The sequence below is a fragment of the Rhamphochromis longiceps genome, linkage group LG18, assembly GCF_057381845.1.
Source record: "Rhamphochromis longiceps isolate RC_006_pf linkage group LG18, R_longiceps_female_GT1.1, whole genome shotgun sequence".
Classification (NCBI taxonomy): domain Eukaryota; kingdom Metazoa; phylum Chordata; class Actinopteri; order Cichliformes; family Cichlidae; genus Rhamphochromis; species Rhamphochromis longiceps.
Window position 1 is genome coordinate 8719567 of NC_140574.1, and position 27949 is coordinate 8747515.

General features: G+C 41.3%; 1 protein-coding gene across 6 annotated transcripts in view; it reads right to left on the reverse strand.

The window, feature by feature from the left end:
- The window catches only part of LOC146647673 (supervillin-like), a 55548-nt gene that overhangs the window by 24850 nt on the left and 2749 nt on the right, over window positions 1-27949 (reverse strand). For 2 of the 6 annotated variants that reach the window (XM_085390069.1, XM_085390068.1), the window contains 14 exons: window positions 19717-19780; window positions 18596-18687; window positions 18436-18493; window positions 18195-18343; window positions 14886-15717; window positions 10256-11551; window positions 9678-9848; window positions 9456-9493; window positions 9278-9339; window positions 8995-9131; window positions 8663-8758; window positions 6818-7109; window positions 5821-5886; window positions 3657-4368 (listed from right to left, as the gene is read on the reverse strand). In XM_085390069.1, coding sequence (XP_085246195.1) covers window positions 3657-4368; window positions 5821-5886; window positions 6818-7109; window positions 8663-8758; window positions 8995-9131; window positions 9278-9339; window positions 9456-9493; window positions 9678-9848; window positions 10256-11551; window positions 14886-15717; window positions 18195-18343; window positions 18436-18443 — 3859 coding nt within the window. In that variant the 5' untranslated portion in view covers window positions 18444-18493; window positions 18596-18687; window positions 19717-19780. Of the gene's footprint in view, window positions 1-3656; window positions 4369-5820; window positions 5887-6817; window positions 7110-8662; window positions 8759-8994; window positions 9132-9277; window positions 9340-9455; window positions 9494-9677; window positions 9849-10255; window positions 11552-13799; window positions 13884-14885; window positions 15718-18194; window positions 18344-18435; window positions 18494-18595; window positions 18688-19716; window positions 19781-22344; window positions 22747-27949 lie in introns of those variants that run through there. The other 4 variants (XM_085390070.1, XM_085390071.1, XM_085390067.1 and 1 more) reach the window with 4 other exon arrangements.

Genomic DNA, 27949 nt, shown 5'->3' on the forward strand with positions numbered 1-27949 from the left:
AACCTCTCATGTTCAGCTGTTTTTTTTTGTAAAAAGATAACAATGTGTGCCTTTTCTGCAGCTATGTGGCATATATGGCATCACTCTTGGCTGGAAGCAGTGCTTAAACAATGGAAAAAACACAAACTTTGTCCAAAACCTCTCATGTTTAGCTGTTTCCCACTTTTTCTTTGGTCATTTTAGCCTTTTTGGCCAGGGTGAAGGGAGCATCTGCCATCAAACAAGAGGACAGCCGCATGTAGCTATGATGATGTTTGCTAGTTCACCTTACATGCATTAATGTAATAACGTGGTTAGCGTACGCAACGTAAATTACACACGAACAACATGAAGCTACTCATGCAGAGAAGAACGGCTGCTACTGCTGCCATCATCATCCTCATCATTTCTGCTACACTGGCAGAGCTAGGGGCCAGGACTCTATTCTTCGGGTTTTTGGGGGATGTTGCTCCGGGTCCGATAACTGGCAACCCACCCGACGTGCACGGTGTGAGGTCTCGCAGCAAGCTATCAAATACGGCGCATTTCTGGGCTTTAAAAAAAAACGCTATGCGTCGCCAGCTGTTTAATCGGATTCTTGGTGTTACCTCCTTTGACAGTATCACAGTATCAGCTTAAAGCACTTGTTGCAGGCTGCTGAGTTTGCATATTTTGCTATGAAGTACAGCCAGAATTTTGACCGCTTCGCCTTGGGCATTTTTAATCTGTGGCTCTGCTCTAACAGAACGTACGTACCTGGCCCCGCCTACTATCCTCGGAAACGTAAAATGATTGGCTAAAAGTGTATCACAGCTCAGGAAAAAAAAGCACCGAAATAAAGTACCGAAATGTGCGCTGCTTTTCGGTCTGGTTACTACCGTTTATGTCAGAACCGGTGCCATCATGGCACCGGACACCGGTACCCATCCCTAATATTAACTGATCAAAATTACAGATATTTACATAAAAGATTATGTGCCACAGGCCTTCCATCAAAACCTGTTGAAAAAATATTAAAAAGATAACTTTTCCAGATGTGAAAATATGGAAAATATGTCCCACTGTGATTACACTTGTTTAAAATCTGAGAGGATATGATACCTCTGGAAATTCCTCAGATGAGCTTGCTGTGAGATGACACTGTTTACCACTTCATCCCTGTCCGTGCAAACAATTTTTGGTTTTACAATAAATGGCATGCAAATTTTTTTATACTTTATATATACAATGGTTACCATTTAGAAGTTTTTAGTAACTCTTTTCAACAGAAAATTGCTGAGTGGGAGTGAACATGGATCTGTTTGGGAACTGGGTAAAATTCAAATCTTTTCAACAGCCTGAAATACAACATTACACCTTTCATCTTTTCAGACTTCTACGTTCTCAGATTTCTTTTTCCAACCAAAGGCAAGAATTAAAGCATTTCTATGTTCAACTTTTATATACAGTCTATATCTTGAACTAAGACTTTTCAAACTACATCTGGTTCAGCAGTATTTTCAATAGTCCCACCTTAATTGGTGTTAATGCGGTGAAACAGTGTAGATGTTAGCAGTGTTTTGAAGTAAAAACATATTAGCATGGATGCAGGAGCCCTAAAAGGTAAAACTAAATTAAACTAACAGAAAAGTCAAAGTCAACTTTTAAAACGCACTGTGTGGGTGTAGCATTAGTTTAAAGGCTCTTTAAAATCTACCTTTCACTTTTTGTTTGTTGGCTGAGGAATTTAGGGAAGCTCCATCTGATATTTTAGCGCTGGGTTTATTGGAAATGACCACATTGTTCTTTTCACTGAACTGATTATAATTTTGTTTGTCTCTTATAAATTTGAATATATCAAAACGTTCCTGAAGCATTTTTTTGAAAGAACCCTTTTTTGCAAACAATCACAGTGTAAATACTCCGATAATTATCTGGAAATGGATTCATGTGTTACTAAACACGAAGATGAGGTTACCATATATCTGTTTGTGCACCAACTCCGTGAAATGCATGCATGCACACAGGGAAACGATTTTGTCGGATTTAAGTTCGAGTCACATAGTTGCAGACGTTAGAAGACACGTTCACCTCAATATTTTGAGCAAAAACATTTTTCCCACCAATGAAAAATGCTTTTGTTAACTTGTTACTCTGCAAGTTATATGTAAGAAGAAGAAGCTTTGAGCAACTTTTTGAATATGTTTTGTTGCTAGTGTGCTATCTTATCTTTCTGCCTGCCTGTGTTTTCACCCTCAGAAACATATCTGAGATGCACACGAATATCCTCTGAATCACCTGAAAGCACAGATATACTTGACATACTATAAAGTGTGCACAAAGTTTTGAACATGGGTATCTGAGCTATTAAAAGAAACGTAATTATTAATGTGAGCAGGTGACAAATGGCCCTTTGGGCAAACAAAAACAGAAAAGCCTGATATGACACTGTTAGTTCATTACACTCTCTGGAGCGAGGCAAAGTTAGGAGGGCAGCAAAGTAAATCTATATGTATGTTGACTCAGCAGGGATAGCAGGAATAATATTACACTGGAAATATTTTTGAAAGCAGCACAGAATACCAGAGAGCCTCGCTGCATTACAGTGCAGTTTTCTGTTTCTTTTAAAAAATGTCCACTATACTGATACAGAAAATAAAAATGCTGCATAGAAAGTAAAGTGTGAGATGATCAGGATTTCCTGCAGGGAGGAATCCCAGACTATCCCCACTTAATGTGTATTAAATATACTGTGGAGATACCTCACAGTATGGTGAAAAACTCTGGCCACAGTCAGAAGGACAACTACACAGTAGGCTTAACATGTGTCTTATTTTTTTCTAAATGAAAAAAAAAAAGGCTTAACATGTGTCTTATTAAGGCTTTTAGGCATGTTGTGGTATTTCCCCAGTGAATCATGATAAGCTCGTATAAAGGATCTTACTATAGTGAAGATTTACTCATGCAGAAGTAAATAAGGCCTGCAGACAAGCCTTCCATTGTGTCCCTCTTGTCCTCTACCTGCTTTATTTAAGTGTCCAACAATTGCTCTGCACTCTCTCAATGAGGGCTTTCATCTCTGCATGTACTGTTTGTGTGCATGCATGGGAAAGGACCACCCCTGGACACTCTGTGCATTAGTACATAAAAACAGGTCAGGCCTATTTTACTGTAGCATGTGCACAGCTAAGCCACAGGCGTAATGTGGTGCAAAAGGGATGACAGCCCCTGTAGAGGCCACAGCAGTGAGGAGAGACAGTTCTATATAAAAATCTTAGCTGATCAACAGCATGTTAGGAAAGGGCTTCCTCTTTCCAGACAAAGAAGCCACGAGGTAAATTCATGGAAAAATATGCTAATTAGATGCAGTCTCAGACGCCTCTCCCTCTCTCTTTCTGTATCAGCCAAATCAAACACCCCCAGCTGGGACAAGTGTGTGTGCAGCCGGCAAAAACCAATCATGCGTGGGAGCATGCTGCATGAGACAATGAGGATAATGAGAGCAGCCCCTTCCCCAGACATTTCTCCTTCTGTCTTTTTGTCATTTCCATTTTGTCTTTTCTTTTTGCCCCTTCTATTTTTATATCTTTGTCCATCCTTCTCTCAATCCCCCCACCCCCTGCCCCCACCCACCCACCCACCCATCACCCCAATTATCTCCATCTCTTTATGTTATAATCAACAGAGAAGCTTCCTACCTGAGACCGGGCCACTGCCTCTCTCCTGCTCATGTGTGGAGGAACTGTGCGCTGCTGCAGCCTCCCTCAGGTAGCCTCCTTTTCCTCGTCCTCCTCCCTCTGCTCTGTCTCTGTTCTCGTGGGAGTCTCCGTCTGCGGCTCTCCAGCTGGGCAGAGACTCTGACTCGCCCCCCCACAAAGAGGGCTCGGCAAAGTGCTGAAGCCGGGGATGCTGCTGCCTGTCGTCTCTGTCCCTGTCGGGGGAGTGCCGCTTACCCTTAATGCTGCTGCCTTGGCCGGCTTCTCTGGCTCCTCCCTGCTGTCTTTGCCTCACCTCCTCCTCTTTCGGTGCTCTCCGGCTCTCCTCCTCCTGCCTGTGATCAGTTGAGGAGGTGGGAGCAGGAGGGGCCCCAAATTTCTCCTGGCTCTCAGGGAAGGGATGAGGGGAGGAGTTGAGCTCAGACTCTGGGTGGCCTGGGTCCCCACTCTGGGTCATGGAGAAGTACTTCGGCGCCCTCTCCTGGTGAATACTGTTGCTACTGGAAGCCTGTTGTTGGGCAGGGATGTAGGTGACGGCAGTGGACTTCTCTAAACGGAGACCATCATCATCACCGGCAATGCTGCCTGACGCCTTGGTTACCATGGCGATGGAGGCCTGGGAGGTGACAGCTGCCACCGATCGAACCAGGGAGGCTGACAGGGGCTCCAGTTTGATCTCGCCGCTATTTTTCAGCTGCAAGAACAGCAGGAGTCGTGTGAGAAAGTCGGGACACAAAAGACAGAACAACAGAAGAGGTGAAGGGATCGATATGAAGGGCGGAGGACGTGAATACAATTAAAGCAGACAAATTAGAACTCAATGGAGGGAGAGGTTGCAGAACGTAGGCCTATGTGGATGTGATGGTGAACAGACAGACGACGGGATGGCAAAGAGGCCAAAAGGTAGGGAAGAAACATGTGGACTGTTGAGAGGAAGGAAAGCAGCAATCACAGCACAACTGAAGCCACAGCAGTAGCTGTCATTCACACAATTACCTGATAATATACATCTTAGCCACGTCGTCATACTTAAACACAGCTCAGTAATTTCCTTTTAATTAGGTTCATACTTCCATTTTTGTTAACCAGTGTGGCATCATGGAGTGATCAGTGCAGTGTAGGGTCTTTACCTCACAATTTAAAGCACCTCAACCATTGTTGTGATTTGGAGTTGTATAAATAAAATTGAATTGAATTAAAATGCACCTGAAATTCTTGAGCAACAAGAAGTTAATGAATACAGACACCCTAATACTTTAAAGTACTGGAGCATGATGAGCTAAAAAATAAAGCTGGATTTAAAATTTGACACTTGATTTGAATCTTTCAAACAAGAGTCAGTCAAAGGATTAGTTAGAAACACACACTGTATATAAAAGACAGCCAACCGCAAGTACACACTTTCCCGATGACTTCCTGACACAACAGCCAAGAGTTTTTGTCTCCTGCTGGGAACAACCTGAGGCTCTTTCGCTTGTTAGGCCAAAGTGTAAAGCACTACACTATGCAGTTTATCTTTAATATGTCATCTGTGGTTAGGAATTAAACTTTAAAAGCCAGAAAAGTGCATCAAAGCTGTATTGATGTTATCTCCTACATTGTGTAGTTTATGTCTCTTCCTCAAGGTGCTCCAGCACAGGTAGCTTATACATTTACGGAAATAACCAGTTATCAATAACATGCTAAAGCTCCACACCACTACAACACACTGATTTTGTTTGCAATTCAAGGTCTCACCAAATTTTGTACACATTCAGTATCACATCTATCCACATACTAAATCCACAGGTAAGCATTTCTTTTGCAACAGAAGTTACTTCAGGACTAAACAAACTAAAGAGCTGTATTTGCTTGCATTTGAATATCCCATGCTTGTTATGCAGGGAACAAGCATGTCCCAGAAGCAGCAACCATTAAAAAACATAGCCACAGATAACAAAAAAACTCAACCGGAACTTTTAATTACATGCTGTTTTGCAAAGAGTACACACATCTAACATTGAGGCAAAATAAAATTCATTTTTAACCGACACCAAAAGCCACTAGACACAAACACTGGCTTCTAGCAGGACCTGATCAGATCAGTCCTGGCGGGATTTTTCAATGCAACCAATCATAAGCTCCACAAATGCAGCAGGGGTCTTACATGTTCCTCCTGACTGGTCTCTAAGTCACCATTGCACACCGCAGAGGTTACTGCCAGCTCATCTTCCTGTGTGGAAACCAGGTATTGACTATGACTCACTGCTGAGAACATGGTGGAGATAAAGTCGACCTTTTATAAAATATCTCAGCGTGATGTCAGGTTATCTTTGTCAGAGGATGCCGGGGAGGAACGTTTTCATTTTTCACCCTTACTAATATATACAGTATTATAAAATTCAGGGTAGCTCTGGAAACAACAACATTAATGTGATAAATGAAAATTGTGTCAGGCCTCCCATTTGTGGACTTCTAGTCATTTGTGACATATGGAGGCTAGTAAAGTTTAAAAAAACACAAGTGCAAAATAAACTCTGTGACCTTTTTTGTGCTATGTAAAAGTCATCCCTCTGCACAGAGAACCACGTCAGCTGTCGCTAAAGCACTGAGGCAAACTGTTCGTGGTGCTCACTGCAGTCACTGGAAGTAACCTAAAAGTAAAATGTTTGCAGGTTTTTCACAAATCTTACAGCAAAGAAACTCTAGATGATCTATTGTTCATTCTAATTAAATTACACTTTTGTCTGCACATCAGAAAATTGTTAACCTCCTGCAGAAATTTGCTTTTACTCTAGAGCTTTTGTGATAAACAAGAATATCATTCAATTCATTTTATCACTACTTACACAATTTCATTGTTGTTAGTTGTAATTGTTCCCTTTGTTTGTTTTCAGCCAATTTTCTCTGCTTTCTTTGCACTTTTTGTTGAGCATTGCAGTCTTTCATGTTATTTCTTTCAGTCTCTTTTCTATATACTTCTACCAATTTTTGTGCCTTATTTTATGTCTAATCCCACGTCAGTTTTGAATAAAACAAATCTAATTATAACATATGTATTGCACAGAGCTTTGCTCATATATGTTAGAAGAAAAGTAGAAGAAGTAGTAGTGGTCGTTAGGGATCTTTGTATATTGACATTGCAAAAGGTGAAATTATTGTACCTTCTTCACCTCTCCCTGGGTGATAGGTTGAGTCTGAAAACGAGCATTAGCTCTGCGCTGGCGGGTGTCCCCTCGAGTCCCCTCACCAGTCTTGCCTGTAGAATGGGCGAGGCGGTTGAACAGGGCCATTTTCTCAGACAAACTGAGCGTGGAAAGGTCTGGCTCCTCTGGGACACCTTCCTGGCCATTTACCTCCACCTCTGCAGTGGAAGCCTGAGCTGGTTTCTGGTGCTCCTGGCTTTCCTTGTCCTGCTCCTGGACTGTTGAGCCTGGCTGAGAGGAACCCTGAATGCTGGGGTAGAGACAAAGGGATGTCAGTGACTGATTAAAAAAAAATAAATAAATGTTTACTTTAACCTGGGACATTTTTATACTACAGTGATATCTGCCTTTGACTTGGATTAAATGGAAAATTGTGCCACTGAAAGCACACAAAAATATTTATTTGAGTTAATAGAGTAATAATTGTTAAAAAAAAAAACAACAACAACAAAACATTATTATAGAGTTTCAAATTTGCTTTTTGATACTTTAACCACCTGCAGAGCAGCATCCTTAAAGTCTGCTTTTTATATACTTTATAAGTTTACCTGATGAGTAAATGGCTGTGGCAGCTGTGTCAGATTACAGTCACAGCAACAGAGGCATAAGCAGATCAGCCCACAGATGACTGATAATCATATAATGCAGCTGAATGTTTGCAGTAGTGTGCTGAGTTAAACCTGGCCTGGTAAACAAACTGCAAGACACGTGAGCTCACGCTTTAACCTTTCTGGTGATATGCAACCTTTTCCTTCACCGAGGTTTGTGACCTGCATGTGAAAATCACTGCAAGAAGCAGTGATGCTTGGAAACTGAATGTTTAAAGTTCTGAATGAGTTATTGTGTAAGCAGTGTCTTCTATCTCGTATAAGGTGCACACAGCAAAGAAGCAGGACATGAGGGGGGCAGAAATAACAAGGTAAGGTGAGCTGGATGAGCACATCAGCACTGCAACCAGGAGAGGGAGACGGAGATTTATTAACCGCAAACAACATGGCAAATTAAATAGGAAAGGGTAGTTAGAAACTAGGTGTGGTTGTGGGTTTTAGCTTTATTTAGAGCACAAACATCATGCAGATCTCTCCAATTCATATGTGTGGATGTCATTCAATGGAGGGATTTGCTTGAAGCAAATGTAAGGGTTGTTCATGTGCAGCTTTTCAGGCTATCTTTTTGCTCTCTTTTGTTCTTTATTCTTGTTTACTTCTTGGACTGAAGTCGACCTGCTCCTCCTAACCTAATTTGGGACTTATCCAGAAAAGCTCAATAGCACGTTTTATTGCCATTTTTCTCTTAATGTCTTATTAAAGACAATTTGTATTTTACTACCTGCGTCTGACTTTTCCTGCTTTTGGACTGTTTTATGAACGAACGCACCCAAAAGAACCCCCAATATATCAGTAAATTCTTGGATAACATAAATTATTCCAGTTTATAAATTACCCCAATTCTCTAAGTGCATTATTAAAGAGTATTTTTTATTATTATTTTTAATCAAGCATAATGGCTAGATGCCTTCAGTGCTAAATATAATTTTTTACTATACATTGTAACGCACCCTCTTCTCTATAAAATTCATAAATTTATTTTTATGCTGGAAAACATCCCATTTCTCCCTTATGTCGATGCTGCTGCCCTGCGTTACCATCTTCTGTTTCAACCCATCCACCACCCCAGCATCCACCCTTTTGGGTCCAGGGAGATATTTTACACATCACCAGTCTTTATATACTTGTCTGAGCAGAGTTGTTTGACTAAGTACATTAATATCACACGTACACTCAGGAAAACATCAGAGCCCACCTGATGCTAGTCACACTGGTGCTGCCTACTCTGGATCCGGACACATTATCTAGATTACTGTGGAAAACCGGAGGTTGTGAAGATGTGGCAGGATCACTTAAAGTGGAGAAAAGGACATATATATATATATATATATATATATATATATACAGAAAAAAACAGTGAAATTAAGGTGATGGAAGGCAGAAATAGAAGTGTCTTCAGATGTGTCAAAGAGAAAGGAAGAAAAAGACAAGAGAGGCACAGAAAATTACAGATAGGAGCAGAGAAATGACTTTTAAAAATGAAGGGAAGGAGTAAAGGAAAAGAAAAGCTTCAAAATGCCCATCTACCTTGAAGCATTGACCACCTCCTTGTTGGTGACAGGCTGTGTGTGTGAGCGGTCCTGAACTCTTCTCAGACGTCTTTCTACAGCCGCATTTCGTGAGCGTGGTTTGGGAACACCACCCTCCAATGTTCTTTCAAGTTCCTGTATCAAAACAAAACGTATACCTGTTTCAACCTCCGTGTATACTCAGATAACTCACCAAAGGTGATCTAAGCCAAATTTCAGCTTTTGAAACTATGATTTTAAAACCGTTTAACAGCATTAATCCTGTGTTATGAATAATTTACCCTGAAGAGAGACCTCTTTGCAGCCACACTCATCTTAGCTCTCTCATCCAGTTTTTCTTCATCTGCTTTTAAAAAGGAAGAATTATGTTATATGCATAATTATATATTGCAAAAGTTGTGAAAATTTCCTTAAACAGTTTTTAAACTAAATACATTTTCTCTGATAGACTGTACTCGCCTTCAGCATCCTGTAGTTGTGAAGGGCTCAGACGAGACCTGTAGAAGACATAAAAATACATCATTCCTCTGAATTTATACCATATTTCATTTAATCTTTTGACCACGGGACCATAACCTTATGGCCGGTGCAGAGTCATGCTCTTTCATGCCATTCTGTGTTTTTTCCTTTGTCAATGGACTTGTTATAAGGAGTTCCTAGTACAGAAACCTCCTCTTGTACCTATCAGACTCCAAACGCTCTGCAGATGTGATGGGCTGGGTCCTAAACCTCTCCGACATTCGACTGTCTCCTGGAGTGATGTAGCGCCGAGGTCTGCGAACACCCCTGTCCCGATCACTGCTGCTAGACGGATCTACTTCCACAGCTGAGAGATCTACTTTAGTAGTCTCACTTTGGAGGAATGGATGAATTTGGAAAGTGTGACGAAGACAACAAAAAGGAAAAGTACACTTAAACAAATAATAAAGATAGTTGGTCTTGTTTTTTTAATTTAACATATTACCTTCAGACGCACTTGGGTTAAAAAAATAAAATAAAAGCAGACACACAGACCTAACTGCAACACAAATATAAAGGTCAGTTACTTGATGGTAACATGCAGCTGTGACCCAACTGTCAAAACAGTTTGCAGAAATGTAATGAAACACAACAGTATTTCACACCTTCCATGCCACATAAAATGCATCACCATTATTTTCTCAGATTGCCACTGTATTATTTATTTGCACCAGCTTATTAATGCACTGTTAGACAGTTATTTAGCAATGCAACACAGAGCCCATGCTCAGTGGACCTACAATTCTGGTTTCCGGTTTGCATTTTCCAGATAAGAGTGTCGCAGCTGTGCCACTGACACCCTTGTGTCCAGGGTGCCCGTCTCCCCGTTAGCCATTCCTGGTGCAGGGCCGGTCCTGGATGCCTCTCTGCCGATGTCCATACCATACAGGACAGCATGCTGGCTTATACCTATATCTGACATGGAGCGGGTTCGTGTCTTGAGTTTGGACCCTCCACTCATCTCCGTGCTTCTGTGTCTGGCCTGAGGCAAAGAGGAGCCCTTCTGGAGGTAGGCTGAGTTAAGCCTCTGGTGCCCAGATGGAGCCTGCTGCTGCTGCCTGTGATGCTCAGACTCCTGGTGTATTTGGGGATGTTGTTTCTCCTGGGAGTCTTGCTGTTGACGTACAGTCTTATGTCTTTGTAGCTCCAACTCCTGTTGTCTTTGAGCCTGTTGTTGTCTTTGACTCTCCACTTGCTGTCTCACGTGGTCATACTTATGTTGCATTTGCGGGTCTTGTTGTTGAAGTTGTGCAGCATGCTGTCTGTTGTGGTGCTGATGCATTAGAGGCCCTGCTTGCTGAATTTGGGGCTCTTGATAGCATATAGGGTCAGAGGATTGATGCTGTCTGGGCTGCGATGATCTAAATGCTCTTTCCTCTAGGCCGTCATGGCCAAGCTCTCTCCTCCATTCTCTGATCCTTTCAACATTTCTCTCCCTCCCCCTCTCCCTCCGTCTCTCCCAATCCCAGTCTTCCTCACCTCGACTTGCCCTCCTTCGTTCTGGACTTTTGTTCTGCCAGTCTGCATCTTCATGTCGTCCCCTATGTGTGTCATCCACACTCCTTTCCCTTCGCCGTATCTCTGAGGGCAACACAGCTTTCCTGCTCTTTAACAGGCCCTCTGTTTGGACTTCTTCCTTTAGGGCTTGCCTCGCTTCCAATCGTGCCTCCCTATGGGCAGCATAGATTTGGTCAGAACTAACTCTTCTTCGTGGTTGTACTTCAGGGGGTTCAGAAGGTCTGGCACTTGGTTCTAATGGAATCATGGCCAAATAGGGCTGAGAGTCCATAGCAGGGCCAGAGTGTTGGTAGTCGGAGTTCGAAGTAGGGTAGGGTATTTGCCCATGAATCGGATGGTAGCCTAGGCTGTGCTGAGGCTGGGGAACTGTCCTTTGCTGGGTGGGTTCTGAATGCTGTCGCGTATATTGAGCTGTGCTCCCTTGAATACGATGTCTGTTATCCTGGTGCCTATCAGGACTGCAGTCAGGAGGCCTCTTGACAGTTTCATCCCTGGACAATCGTTCCCTTACTCGGATTCTTGGAAAAAGGAATGCACAAGGGAAACTGAGCTTCCAGTTCAATTTGAAACTACTATTTCCTCTAAGCCCAAAACTCAACTCAAACACAAGGGTATATAAGTTGTAATCCAGAGTTCCACTAAAAAATAAATAATAAATAAATAGAAATAGAAATTAAAGCCCTTACCCAATTTACTCTGAAGTTTGTCTCTACCTGACCGGCCCTCTTCCATATGCACATTAACAATTTGCGATGATCGCCTTCACTTTCACCATTAAAATTGGCAACTCTTCAACTTTATTTAAATTTTTGGGAAGCTGCATGTTTCCAAATCTGCCACACGATGGCACTTTGTGTTGACAGTCTGACCCAAGGAATGCAAAAGTGTCAACTATAAAATAAACTTGTTCCTGGTCATGCGGCCGGCTTGATACACTTTGGCCTTAAGGTCATAGCTGGACATCTAACATCAAAAAGGCTGTGTCAGACTGACAGAAAATTCTTTCTGTGTAAGTTTGTAATATATGGTGAAATTACAAATCTGAATCAGAAACAGTGCAATATAAAGGTGCAAAGGGCATACTTGCCAAATTCTGCACTATTTAATCACATCCAGTAAATCTGCCTTACACAAAGTTTGGTAAATAATTACATAAACTGACAACCGTTGTATTGTCTGAAGAAAAAACCCCATCAAAACCTAATTTCAATTCCATTAATTCCAACTAGACAATGTCAGACATAAAGAACACAAACATGAGGCTATCACAAGACCAATTCCAGCTCTCAGGTATAGCATGTCCTAGGTTTAAATTTGAATCCAAGTGTCCCTCTCTCTCTCCGATGCCAAAAAAGTCAGTCAAACTATTTTTATCTACAACTTTATAACCCTTGGTAGCTAAAGGTTGCACTAATCTCATTGTACACCACTAAGCCACACATAATTGATGTGCCTCTGCTTTATCTGACATGGCATGAAAGACCTAAAAGAGTCCTTCTTGTACTCTAATACCAGCTAGAATAAGCAGCTGACAAGGACAAACAGAAGTCACAGTCATTTGGGTGCATTCAAGAAAAAGTGATTAAAATAAGCGCCCTAAAAGAACCAATAAACTTTACAAATAAGCACCATTATTTTTGATGTTGCTGTGATGTGCTGTGATGCATAATAGTCTGGTGAAAGGTCTGACTAAGTCATACCACACCTTGTTAATTTCACTTATTCATTCGAGTGTTCATTTGAGAATTTTAGTGTTCATCATTTCACCAGCTATTTGCAAACTGGCTGTATTTCTTATCTATGCCACTGTCCTCTCCAGAAATCCACATATAGCCAAAGTCTTCACACTTTTTTAACAGCAAAACTCAGATAAAACTTCAGTTTTCTACCAGTTTACCTCACAAAACCATTTTAGAACATTTTAAAATCATTAATGTAAGCTCCTTATTCCACAACATTATAAGTAAGTGATTCAGTGTAAGACTGAGATATAGTTTCATAGATGCTAACAGGCCAGAACCTGAGGAGGGGGCATGTGAGTACAGCCTTGCTGACAAGTGCCAAGTCAGTAGGTCTGCGGCCGACTCAGGTCAGGGTCTGGAGCTTTCAAATGTTGTCACCCCATCAACTCCGTTTCACTAACACTTATCAACTGCTCGCCAAAATCTAGTGCCTATTTCAAACTGAAAATTTCAAACTGATCGTGTGAGATGCGGTTTTAGGTAAATCTTTGAATTAAAAAATGTTAGAAATTAAACTTTGTCAGTTGAAAAAGGAAAAACCCTCAGAACACCAAACAACTGTTAAATGAGAGACTATGATGTCAATTATAGTGGGAATTATTAATGAATTAAAAATAATTGTGAATAGTTATGCTTTTGATGTATGGAAAAGATTTAGCTGACTGTCCACTGGAAACATTTTTCTTTCAAGTTTATTATGTTATTACATTTACTTGTCACAGTATTGTCAGGAGTATTATATTATATAAGTAAGCAGGTTTCAAAATTGTTCAAGGCTTTATTCAAGGCTTTTAGGAAAATTGCACTTAAGACATTTCAAACTCCTTCTGCACACCATTATTCCCAGAAAAGGACTGCATTAAAAGAAAAGCACAGCCTGGTTTTTACCTGAAAATATCACATGAGCAATCATAACCTGGACTTTATTTAGTGCCTCAGTGCTGTGTTATAAAACCATATGTACCCAGTGGACAGTGGGCAATTGGTGGGGTTTGACGCTAACGGCATCCCAAGTGGACTGTACCTTGAGGGCCAGGTGAAGTCTGTCTGAGCATCACTCTCTGAGTCTGTGTTGAGAGACCAGTCGCTCTTTGACAGGGCGGCCAGGCTACAGGATGATTTCATGCATCAGTATCAAACCCTGAGAGAAACTTCTGCTCAAGTTCTTAGAGACCAAATGTGCACTAAGCAGCTGGACTGTGCGACAACTACAACTACAACAAGAGTCAAGTTTAATAAGTAAGAACACTATTTATAGGCTTCATATAAGATTTGCCACAGTGTCATCACCCTGAATTCGTTCACATCCATTAAGCGTCTCGTTCCTTTTGTGGTGGCGTCTTCAGGTTTATAATAGAAACTGACAAACTCTTTGCTTAATGAACCAGGCTGCTGTTAAGTGAGGTTCGCCTCTAAAGGCAAGCAAAATCCAGCCCTGTAATCATCCCTCTCACGTACAACCTTTCCTTGATGAGCTCCCCAGAGCCTCTTTCTATGTGAAACTGGAGCAGGCCAAGTGTGACTGAGCTGGGCCCACAGTCCAGAAAGATCCTAGCACTGACACAGTGGTAAAAGCCACAAGCTAAGAAGCTCAGCAGATAATGGGAGCCACAAACTCCAGGTTATAGATTTTGAAAAGATAAAATACTTCTTTCAAGCTTTTTTTTACAAACACCAAATTCTAACAAGATTGCAAATAAATATTTTATAATAATTTGAATTTGTAATGATGAAAAAGTAATTAAAAATTAGCATATGAAAAGGATTATTAAGAAATATTAACTGAAAAAGAAGCATCAGAAATGTTATGGTATGATCACTGATGCACTACTGACAGCAGTAAAATCTTAAAGTATTTGCAGGTGCATGGAGTAAAACCACACAACAAAATAGGAGAATCAATAATGTTATGCTAAAGTAGGAATACAATAACAGAAGTTTAGCTAACAATAATTTATGTGGGGTGTTAGTATTTATGCAGTATTTTATTATTCTAATCTAATTTTTTGGAGTTATATTAACATATACTTGTGCTGTATTTTGGTATTAGTGTAAAAGATAACAAAGTTTAACCTGACTGCATGCAATTTGTTTTATTTTGTCATCTTACCCCTGCCTGTTTAGGATGCTCTGGGCCTGCTGCTCAATGAATAAATCCCCAGGTGAGATGCCGTAGCGAGTGGAGGGCAGGGATGCCCGGCGGGCAGTGCGAGGGGAGCTGGGCACTGCTGCAATGCTGTAGTCCCGGGTGGTGGCTGGACTTGGCTCCTGCTGGGCAGCATCTTGCTGGTGGGGTTGCTGTTGTTGTTGGGGCTGGGCTGGATGCTGTTCCTGAGTCCTTGTTCTAGAAGAGACTGAGCGCTCCTGAGCTCCACCACGCCGATAGTTCTCCATATTCATCACTCTTTCCCGTTCTGAAAATCGGCTTGGTCTTTCTTGAGAGGGGGGAGGGGCTTGGTTTGACTCGGAGGAGCTTGATGTGCTAACAGGCGCAGGATCTGGGTGAGTCCTCATGGAAACCCTGCCCACTCCAGAGCGGTACGGCACCCTAGGGTCGCGTCCTTCTGTCTCTACTTCTGGTCTGTCCCTGTCTCGCCTGGCAGTAGTTTGTCTGTCAGCGGAGTCTGGATCACGCCTGGAACGGTAGCGTGGTATATAATCGCTGTCCGCTTCCTGATCCAGGAGGATGCCATAACGCTCTGAGAGCTGGCGCCGGCGCTCAGCTTTGTAGCGGGCGATGCGCTCAGCCTTAGAACTGAGGTTTGTGGATTCTGTGGGGCCAGATGTGGGTGTAGAAGAGGTGGATAGTGTTACTGGGTCAACATAAACCAACACTGGCTCTGGGCGGCTGCTGCCAGCACCACCTTTGACCTGAGGTGACCTGTCAGGAGATGACACCTGCTTCTGTGGAGCCACCGTCTCCTCTCGGCTGTAGCGTTTCACTGTGGTAAATAGTAAAAATACTTCATTAATTATCAGCAATAACCCTGGAGAACTAAAAATGATACCAAAATCATGTCACACGTTTGTAAACTGAAAATGTTGAAGTTGAGTCACACTTACAGCAGAACAATGCTCAAGAGATCAAGTTTAGATTCATGTGAAAAAGAACATTCTTCACAGAACTCAATGCAGGCCTGTGAAAAACTAGCATATCCCTAACACTTCTTTAAGAATTAAGGGGAAAAGTAGATGCCAGGTGCTGCTAATCAAATGCATTTTATTAACTGAGTGTGATAACACAATGACATAATCCCAGGCCAGAATCATCCTGGCAAAGACCCCAATCCAGTCTGCTGAATGGCTTTGGAAAATGTGAAGGATAAGCGAAAACCCTTAGTGATCCCATATGTCTCAGGAGTATTGGAACAGTTGAGACGCATTTTTTGTAAACACCGCATCTCCGTGGCTTTTAAACCCTAAAACACGCGGCGCCAAAAATTGGTCTGCCCCAAGGATCGGGTCCCCCGACAAACAGAGTAATGTAGTGTACGCTGTTAAGTGCCAAGAGGATTGCCAGGACTTATACATCGGGGAAACCAAACAACCTCTGGTGAAACGGATGGCACAACACAGAAGAGCTAACTCCTCAGGTCAGGACTCCGCAGTCTACAGGTTTGAGCGGGGAGTCAAGGAGGCTAATTATGTAAAAAGGGAAAGACCATCGCTGAATCGAGGAGGGGGCCTAAGGGTACATCTGTCACCATCTTGCTGTGATTGCCGCCATTCCCCAACTCTCTGTGAAATACTCATGGCCATTGATCCGCAGGCTTTGATCAGTGGTTGTTGATCAATGGTCATGAGAATTTGCATATTAATGATCAAGGAACTGACCTCACAGCCCATTGTTCATTCAGTGGGCTACTTCCAGTCATTGTGCAATTGTGCTTTATAAGGTTGGGGAAACTAGCAGGCAGCTGAGACTGAAGAAGTCACTTGGATGAGTGATGAAACGTTTCTCCCACTGAAAACGCGACCTCCAGATAAACAGATTCAACTTTTTGGGAAGGATGGCATACATTTTGGACGTTTACCTGTATTTTGACAGGTTTTCCAGCTTTCTTTCCAGCTTTCATCTTAAAGTCTACAGGCCTCAGTTAGCATGGTATGGCTTATTTGGAAGCACTGCCAGGAGAAAGCCCAATTTCTCTAAGAAGAACATGAGCATGGCATAAGTTTGTTATGCTGCATCTGAACAAACCACAAGACTTCTGGAACAATGCTCTTTGGACGGACAAGACCAAAGCGAAGTTTGGCCAGAACGTGCAGCACCATGTTTGAAGAAAAACAAGAGATGTATAACAAAATAAACACTTCCGACCAACTGTCAAACAGGATGGTTGAGGGTTGATGATTTGGGTTTGTTTTGCTACAGGGTCTGGGCAGTCGACCATAATTCAGTTCACCAAAAGTTTACCAATGTATTGTAGCGTCAAAGAGCCCATTAGTCTGACAGCTAAAGCTTGGCCAAAATTGTGTCATGGAACAGGACAATGATCCCAAGCACAGAAGTAAATCTACAACAGCTTAGAGTAGCTGAAAACAAAAATGGTCAAGGTGTTACGGCGGCCCAGTCAAAGTCCAGACCTCAACCTGATTGAAATGCTTTGGTGGGACCTCAAGAGAGCTGTCCATAAACAGATGCCCACAAACCTCAATGAGCTGAATCAATGCTGTAAAGAGCAGTTGGCCAAAACTCCTCGACAGTTATGTGAGAGACTGATAAAGTCATACAGAAAACTACTACTGCTGAATCATAGAGTGATTGTGTAGTCCTGAGAAAACGTTCCTTTTCACATGATTGTACAAAATACATTTTGTAAAAAACACAGATGCAGTTTACACAAGGGTGACATTTTTCTGATGTGGTGAAACAGAACATTCTCAGACATTCGTATCACTTTTTTACTTCCCATCTTGCAAACTGTGGCAACATGCAATTACAAGCAGTTTCAGGGGTGCTTGATTGCTCAAAGGTATGTTGAGATAACACCAATTCTGGGAATACACACACTGACATTGCATCTCCAATGTGGTTTCATTCCATTATTTCAAAAGCTCCAAATTGTTTCAGAAGTGTCATGTTGAGTTTTTGTATTTTAAAAGCTGACAGGATTCCCTATGTTGTTCCTGAGGCTGACTTCCTGTACTTTCCATCTGATCTGTGCATGCTGATGCACCTTGCATAAAAAAATCTGTTAATCTGAGGATAGGATGTCTTAAAGAGGGAGGTTTCCCCTTGTTTCAGACAGACAATGAGCTGTGGGTCTGCACAAAAACCCAACTATGCCAACCTACTCTAACAGAGTCTATTAAAGCATATATAGAGTTAGAAATGAGGTCCTCTTCAATTGTTGAGACATATTTCAGTAGTCCAATTAAAGCAGCACAGTCCAGCAATGCATCATCCCATGCTTACCCATCACGCAAGGCTCACAGGGGTCTGAGGCACGGGTGTATCGTGGGGGATCCTCCTCAAGCATCCTGTTGGCGACCAATCCACCAGGCACCAGTGCAGGTGGTGCATCACTTTCAATGCCCTCCAGGCGCCGGGCTATCCTCTCCTTCCTGTTGGAGACAACATACAGCAGGTGCAGGTTAGAAGTGAAGGAAATCTTTGACATGTTTACATCAAAATACGTTGTCGTTCTTGAAAATACCTGTTCATTCCCAAATCCTTTCTGACCGCTCCCTCAAAATATTTCTTCAACTCTGAAACTAAAAGTAGGACCAGAAATTTGAGTTAAAGAAATGGCATGACTAACTAAACATTAATTTATTCTGTGTTATTTTTTGTAAGTGTTTAGAAGTGAAGCCCACCTTTGGGGAGGACAACCAGAAGTTTGGCATCTGTATCTGAAACACTCTTGACCAAAGCGGTCTTGTCATTCAAGGAGAAGTCACTCTGAAAACTGAAAAAGAAGAGAAGAAGACACAAACCAATATGAAACTTATGATGCAATAAACTTCTATTCTTTTAATCAGGAAGTCTAAAGTCAACCCAAAGAAAACTAATGATGCTCTAAACCTCAGATAGCCAACTAAATTCCTCTTTAGCCCTCACAACAACTCTTCCTCAGCTGACCTGTCCTAAAGAGGTAAAAGCTGTAACGCTGAAGCTCAGCTGGTGTAGCTTCTATTAAGATCCAACTTAAGAAAGAGGTCATCAATTCCTTAATTAGAAACCGCCAATTAAGGTCTTCTCTTAATGATTTTATTTGGCAGCATGAACAGATCACACAAGCCAGGATAATTAATCTCACCCTTCTTTTGTATCCAGTAGCTTCTCCAACTATTTTATTCATCACTTAAACATAAATCTTAACATCAGTTGTGTGCGTTAAAGTTCTGGAAGTGATGCTGAGCTAACATGATGTAAGAGTAAACATAAAGCTAAAACTGAACTACATTGTTCATGCTTACATATCCAGAATTAAATCTCATTGAGCTGCTCTTGTCATCTTTTAAATAAGATTTTAGGGTGCTACTCTTCATTTTTAGGACCAGATACCTTTAATTTTGTCTTATAATTTATATAGAAGTGAAGCTATTTAGCTTGTAGCCCCAGAGCACTAACGCTGTCCTGTAAACTAATGCAAAACGGAGCTTGGTGCAGTGTGGTCCTGAAGGAGGTATTATAGCTCTAATTCCATGTGAACTAAAAGGTTTCTTAGCATAAGCTGGTCCAGGCATCTCAGCTTTTAATGGTTACTAAGCATGATAAGCTAAAGCACTCGAGTAAGTAAATCATATAGATCGGTTCAATGCGTCCCTAGATAACAAAACATAAAATAACAGTAAATGCTGCATATCATTTACTTTTAGTTTACATTATAGGTAGCTATATAAATAAATCCACCTGCTATAAACCCATTTTTAAATTGTTTTAATATTGGTATCCCATCGTGATTTCACATAAAGAGAGTTTATTCTTTACTGACCTTAAGGTGTCTGTTGGCAGCGAGGTGGAGGTACAAAGTTTGGTAGACGCTTTAGATCCAAATCCTGAGAAGAGAAACAAGACACAGTTAAACTTGAATAATAAATATATACATATATATGTTGGCATTGCAAGTACCGAAGCATCTGTATCAAAATAATAATAATGGATTGGATTTATATAGCGCTTTTCAAGGCACCCAAAGCACTTTACAATGCCACTATTCATTCACACACTGGTGGACGCAGCTACGGTTGTAGCCACAGCTGCCCTGGGGCAGACTGACAGAAGCGAGGCTGCCATATCGCACCATCGGCCCCTCTGGCCAACACCAGTAGGCAAGCAAGGTAAGGTGTCTTGCCCAAGGACACAACGACCAGGACAGAGAGCCCAGGGATCGAACCGGCGACCTTCCGGTTACAGATGCGATTCCCAACCCCCTGAGCCACGGTCGCCCCGTAAATAAACCGTATGTTTCACTATAATGTATTACAGAGTTCTTTATCCACTAATCAAAGACAAAACCTGAAACAAAATTTAAGAAAAGGAACAAGAAACAGCTCAATATGCATCATAAAGAAAGTTTTTTAAAACCTTCTGAACAGCTGAGCTATTTTGAACTTTAAAATTACATCTAAATGTAAAAAAACAACTACAACTTTACAATAAAACAAAAGAATGGCACAATCTTTGCTCTATTGTATTTACAAGCATACAATTCTGGTAGCATGGTTGTAGCATACATGGTATAACTATGCTATAATTGTACTGCTTAGAGACAATCAAGAAAGAATGGAAAAGCCTTGTTGCTTCGATCACTTTCCAGAGGTGTTAAATCCTGTCTAGCTGCACTTTAAATATGTGTTTTTGTGTTTGAAACTTGTATAAATCCACGACTGAATTGCTCGGTCCTTATCCATATTTGATTTCAAAGTACTTCAAACAACATACATATCCACCAGTGTTGCTTGGTGGAGTTTTTTTTTTATAGTGTACTATAACACCTACCAATCCAACAATCAGTACAAGACATATAGCCTTATATTATTTTTCTTTTGACATTTAAAGATGAGGAAAATCAAAACTTCAACCCATTCACAATCTAATTTTTTATGAGGAAACAACAACCTTTTACCAACATTAGAAAATCTCTTTACATGGGCACAAGAATTTAAGTTAAAGTAAACAATGACATTTAATGCAGGAAACAAAAATCAATCAATAAATAACTTAATCAATATTAAACGAAACCATGACCAGCTTTGGACAAAACACCTACCAAGCTGGGAACAGACAGACAAAGACATTTTGAAATAATTCACAGGATTATTTTGATGGGAAAACACAAGACCGATATAAAATAGGTTGATATTATAGAGCGATTGACCAAGAGTTGCTGCTGTGCTCTTCTCAAACTAAACACTTGGTTCATTTCTCACAGGAAATTTCCAACCCCACAATGAGCTCACTTCAAAAAAAGAAAACTCTGAGTTCACATCCAGTTCCCAACTGATATCTGACCTTCTCGCTCACATGTCACAGCAACAGCAGCCTGTTGTAAAGTTGTATCCCAGTATAGGGGACCGATCACATTACTGCTCCAGACGCCTCCATAACATCTTATTTTGGCCCCCGAGTGACTGTGTGGCAATGCTGTGCAACTTTTGTTTTGCAGGGTAAGAAGGAAGCGTGGATGTGTAAAGATGTGGTTCTGGAGAAGGCAAAATCCTGACAAGTATCAAGTTTAAGGGTTTCTCGGTAATATGTAGGTGACTTCAGAGAAATCAAAATCTGTTAGACTCCTTCATTTTATAATTTATGCTCTTCTCTGTTTACAAAACACAGATTGCTGAAAAGCTGTCCATGACTACTTCTGTACTCTGTACTTCTGTATTTTCACATGTGCGATCAATAAATGCCATAACCTTTGGCATAATCTGTTCTCAAATCCACAAACATTCAGCGTTTTCACAGCCTGTGGGAATTCGTAGAGCTGCATGTATCTGTCAGTCTGTGATTTCACTAACATACTTCCTCTGGTGGAAAGCCCCTTGTACAGATGTCAGCTTGTCTTTCCTTGGAAACGCCTGCAGGTTGTCAACAAAACAAGCAGCACAAGCATCAAAGCTGGCACTGCCAGAGAGCGGCTTAGGCTGCTGACGGTCCTAAAGTGAGCGTGGAGAGGAGAGGGATTTTCTATAAATATTCAGAGGTGCAAAATAGACTCCCTGAGTGAACTAGGGCTTTGCTTTCCACACAGTGTCTTCCCATCATACACCTTGTGATGTTTTTACAAAGCGTTTCATGAAGAGTGCATTTACAAGATAAGGCATCCACAGGAGCATCTACCTGTTGAAATATAAAGTGCTAAATGAGAGTAGCTAAACCACACTTTTTAGTATCATAATCTTAATTTAAAAAATTTTGCATAGTTTAAATCTCATATCACAACTGTTTGATCCAACCAATAAGAAGTCTCAAGGTGAATCACCTCATCTATCAATCTCTGTCACTTTTCTTAGCTAAGAGCTAAATTGCATGGATCTTCCAAGCTAATCTAGACAGTTAAAGGTATTCAAGTGGGTTAAGAAAGTCTTCCTAAAGCCTCTTCCTCTTCAACAGGCCTTACCTGTGCCAGAGGGCTGCACATGGTTCACATGGTAACTAGAGATCCATGGGTTTCGAAACATGTTTAAGGAGAAGAACAGAAGGATAGCCTACGCCTATACTCCCCTCTGGTCACAGTGGTGGTAACGGTGGTGGACAGCAGGAGTGGCAGCAGTGAAGATGAAGGTTGCTACCAGCAAGCCGAAAAGGAGGGATGGAGGTGGTGACACGACCTCGCACGCACACACATATATACACACACGGACACGCAGAGCAGAGTGACTGGCCACAAAGCAAGCTACAGCCTGGACAGACTGGCAGTCGTGCAATGCCGGTGTGTATGTCGGTGTGTGTTCGTGCACGCAAGCGAGCCGAGAGAAAGAGGGAGAGACAGCACAGCAGGGTGCTAAAGCAGCTCAGAACCCTAATCAGATTACAGGCAGAAATTAGCCTTGATGATGAAAACTCTGGAACAGGATTGGAGGAGGATGCCAGGAGGACTGCAGGTGGTGGTGTGGGGCCCAGGACTACTGGAAGTCAGATGGTAGCTTAACACTGGCATAGTAAGGGCATGCTTCAGCCAACATTGCCAAGTGCCATCAAACTTCTATAAACTGAAGCCAAACACTGCATTAATATTATGATTAGGCTCTTAGGCTACATTCACACTGCAGGTCTTAATGCTCAGTTCTGATTTTTTGATCAAATCCGATTTTTTGTCTGCTTGTTCACACTACAAATAAAATGCGACAGCAAACGCGCTCTTGTGTGACCCCTCAAAGCGGCCCGCATGCGCAAAAGAAGACGTCACACACAATGCGCTCTGTTTTAAGTTATAGAGTTATTTTGTTATTTATATATGGCCTAATAATTATCCTTATTGCTGTTTTAGAGAGGAGCGGTGCTTCAAAGGATAGTTGGAAATGTCTGTCAGAATCTGCAGATTATACAGTACACATAAAATGTTCACATTTCTCCAACTTTGTCTTCCCAACAGTTTCACTAACATCTACACGGGATGGCCAGGAATCTTCTCCGGTGCTGATAATTGGTGTCTGTCTTGTGTCAGTGACGTAAAAGACGGATTTAAAGCGACATGACCGTTCAAACAGCAGTCGCTTTCTAAAACATCAGATGTATCAGATTCAGTACCACATACCAAAGTGACCCAGATCACCTGCAGTGTGGCTGTGAAACTTTTAGTCATTTTAGTATTTATTATTTATTAGTATTTTAGTTTAGTATTACAGTTTACAAGAAAATAAAATTCAGTGTATTCCCAAAGCAATGATTCACTCTAGTTGCAAGGCTATCAGTTTCACCCTGAAGTCAGTAAGGCTTTCATATACAGGGATGTGGCTGATAAGAAATGGCCTTAAATTTGGTTTCCTTCTCATCATACTCCATCAAAACTGTGCTATAAGATCATTGCTTTTTGCTTCAGCACCTGCTTCATGTTCATTGTTTGCTGCTAAAAATATGCCAGCGAGTCAGGCATATATGATAATCACATAGTGCTGGTGCAGAGGCAGTTTTATTGAAGAAATGGCAGAAGCCACTTCTGTCAGTCATTACATCAGTGAGACGAGTGAGGACAACGCAGCACCCTGGAGGTCACAGTGAGATTTCAGAGAGTCATGGCATAATCTCCTCCAGCAGTGCAACAGCTGGCCACCTTTAGTGATATAACACATGGAAATATATATTGGGAGAATGTATGAAAAGCTCTCTGTTTTTAAGAACTTAAACTCTGAAATATCCATCCATCCATTTTCTCCCACTCTTGTTTTTGCCCTTGTATATGTAATGTTTTCAGCAGAAAGTTTGGATCACAAATACATTAGGTAGCGTAGCTTACTGCTAAAATTATATATGGCAATTAAAAAATTTATAGTTCAAAGTACATTAAAAGTACAAGGTAAATAAAAACACCTCAAAATTCAGAATTAGTCATGTGAGATTTCTTAGCTGTTTGTGGGCCACAGTTTCAATCATTCTCTGCTATTTGTGACAATAAATGCTTATATGTGATGCAATGTACGAGGCATAAAAAGCCCTAAAATCACAATGTGTAGAGCACCTGGAGCAAGGATGTATGCAGCCTGTAGTGTTTCCTGTAGATAACAGAGGATGAAGTTGTTTTTAACGATCGGTGACCTGATTTAAAAACAAAATCTTGTTACACAGTTTTGGAATCACTTGCTTACTCACTCGTCTTCTCTGCGTGATGCGTTTTCTCACCCTTTCACACACAAACTACCCCCACCTCCTCCAGTCTGCCTCTGCACCCTGTAGACGCCCCTAATAAGGCAACATGTGTTGTGAGTGGCTGCCTCGGAGAGAGGTCACCCCGTCAGGCAGCCTGCCTGTGTTTATCAAGGGACCATCTCCACGCCTTCTCCCCGCTGCTCTATCTTGTTTTCCTTGCCATTCCTTCTTTTCCTTCCCCAGATTTGCCATCCGTGCATCTGCCTCACACACTCCTCTTGTCTCTCCCACTCATTCCCAACAACTCCTTCTCATTCTCCATGTCTTTCTCTCTCTTCTACTCTTTATTGCATTCATTTTATTTCACTTTGTCTTATCGGTTTCTCCACCACTTCCAGTAGCAACAAACACAAGACATCCTCTTTCACTCATTCTCTGTCTCATTGGTTGCATACAAATTTATCATTTCAAAATCTGCCAGACATCATTCATAAGGCTTTTCTTAGAAGTAAACCACAGTGGCAGGGGATGTAATACTTCAAGCTTTCCAAGTAATAAAGATGGACTACGGGTGGATGAGCTGATGACAAGATGGGAACTCGTGTCAGACATCACGACCAGCGCTCAGGTTTAAGATCTGATTTGCAATCCTCTTCTATCATTCAAAATTTACAGTAACCCAATAAAGAAGTGTCTCCTTAATTTTATATGAGGATATCATTTAAAAGGTCAGCTGTAAATATCTCACTTATGCAATTTTTGTACAATTTTTAGTGCATTTGTACAATAAATGAGCTTTCTTAATGCACAATATCAGCAAATCTAAATTTTAAATTAAAAAAAATACTTCACTTTTGAAATTAGGATATCCTGCCAAAACATTATCTGTAAATAAATCATAGCAACAAAACTCTGATGTTAACAGGCCGTCAGCGACATTAAAGGGATGGATGTGCACATTCAGACCACTTGGTGGTCTCACGGTCTGTTAGGTGGAAGACACAATGTGAAACTTTGCTCTACAATTTCATCACTTTTCAGCACAGGATGTACAAACGCTGTCATGCAACCTTCAATAAAACTCAACACCCAGAACATCATGTAAACACCACTTAACAAATCCCTGCATGACTCAGCATCAAAGCATCTCTCTGCTAATCACGCTTGACCTGAGAAGCCCAAGCTGGATATAAAGAGTTTTAGCTAAGTTTGGAGGTATTCCTACAGACAGCAACACCATAGGATAGTTTGTTTGAATCTGTTTTGACAGCCTTAGCTTTACTGGGCTTAAAACTTTCTGTGATGATACTTATGGGGGGCTTGTGTCGAGTACAATGTTGTGCTTTTGCATTCCGAGTTAAAGACAATATTTCAACTCACAAAAACAAGCACTTAATTCCCGTGCATACCATTCCTGCTGCACTGCATCACAATCTGCAGCCACTTTAGTGAGTTAAAGAAAAATAATTTCCATGAAGTCATTTGGTGAGTTTAAACTGCTATGTGTCAACATTATAAAGAAAAAAATGATTAAATGATTCCAAATATTAACCATAATGACACAATAAAAAAATCATTATACACACTGATTAACTAAACAGAGAAATCATTCCCCAAATTTCCTTTACACTCTATATATTTTGTTGTCGTCATAGTGGATCATCTGCCTCAATCTCACCTGACCCTTAGCATCCTCTTCTACATGTCATCCTTCACTGCAACCGTGAATCTGGTCTTTTCCTCCTGTCGGGCAGCTCCGTCTTCAGCATCTTTTGTCTAGTGTCTCCACTTTTCCTCCTCTGCCAATGTCTAAACCATCTCAACCTTCACTCTCTAACTTTGTCTCCAAACTACTGAACCTGAGCTGTCCCTCTGACATACTCATTTCTACCACTGACCCTCCTGGTCCCTCTTACTATCTTCAGCTGTGCCACCTTCTTCTCCTTCTCAAGCTCCGATATTGCCTGTGCCTCCGTCTCCAAACCAGACATTGTAGCAGGTCTCACTATCACTATTGAAACTTTCCCTTTCGCCATTGCTGCTATCCTTTCATCCTTGACACTCGTCTCTGAGGGATGAGACATTTGTCTCTGTCCACTCCTCTTCCTTACCTCTCTTGTGTACTGTCTGTTGCTTTGGTTGATTTGACCCTGGAGTTAATTTTGCCAAAAAGTGATGAACAACAAACAACTATCAGCAACCAGCAGCTAAAACTGATCCAGGGTTACAAACTTGATTCTTTTTAAATTAAATCCTCTGGCCCTGCCTCACAGTCCACCAGTATATATGTTAGGTTAATGGTTGATACTAAATTATCTTCATGTCCAGGGTGCATCTAGTCAAATATGAGCTGGAATGGGCTACAACTTCCCTGTGACCCAAGAACAATACCTGAGAAAAAAATGGATGGATGGTTCATAAATCTGTACTTTTTATTCACAAGATTTTATTTTTAATCTGGATTTAAAAGATAATTACATAGAAACAGCAGTCAGCCTCCTCCAGCTTGGTCCCTGTGTGACTCTTTTCTAAACCAGACATTTAAATTTAAACGTTAAGACGCTCTCTTTTTTTCCTCTATGTTTCTTCACAACGTCGTTGTGATGTCACACTGCAGATGGGTTACTTTGCTCAGCATTGTTTTTCAGGTTCTCTAATACTCTGTACAGCATATGAATCTCTGCTCCCGCTAACTACTCACATCTTGTTTTAGTCCACATGAATAAATGAATTCTGTCATTTTCTTTTCCCAGAACTTTTCCCAGAGTAGTAAAAAAAACAAGATTACAGCACATCTGGTGCTTACTGTAGAACAGCAAAAAGCTTTTGTTTCATTGCAGAAAAATGTTGATTATATCTACATGCTACTTTGCACTTCCAGCAGCAGCAGACAATATGCTCAAAGTTGGCCTGCCTAATAAAGGTTGGCCTGCCTAATAAAGGTTGGCCTGCCTTTATTAGGAGAATTTCTTCCTTTTTGATTAGCTATTGTGCACTAAATCACATAGAGATACATGTGCTTATGTAGACACATGTACACACACGTACAAGATGCACACACAGGTCAAATGAGAAGCAGAGTGAGCACTGCTGGAACTTTCATGCTTCCTCCTTCCTTAAACATTTACTCTGGCATTCCCTCTTTAGATTCACATCTGTGTTCCTCTCTGCTGAGTTGCATCAGCTCTGCCTGACGCTCAACACAGAAATCTGCCCGCTCTGCTCTTATATGGATATTGATGAGCACAGAGGTCGATGCAGAGGAGAGACACTAGAGTTCATCAACTCTCAGAGCAGTAGAGAGGGAGGAAAACAAAACAGAGATGGAGACCGAGAGAGAATCAGTAACAGAGGAGGAGGACGATTTCACGCGAGAAATGATTACTTAATGATTTGGCTATCCTTTCTTTAGGGGTACA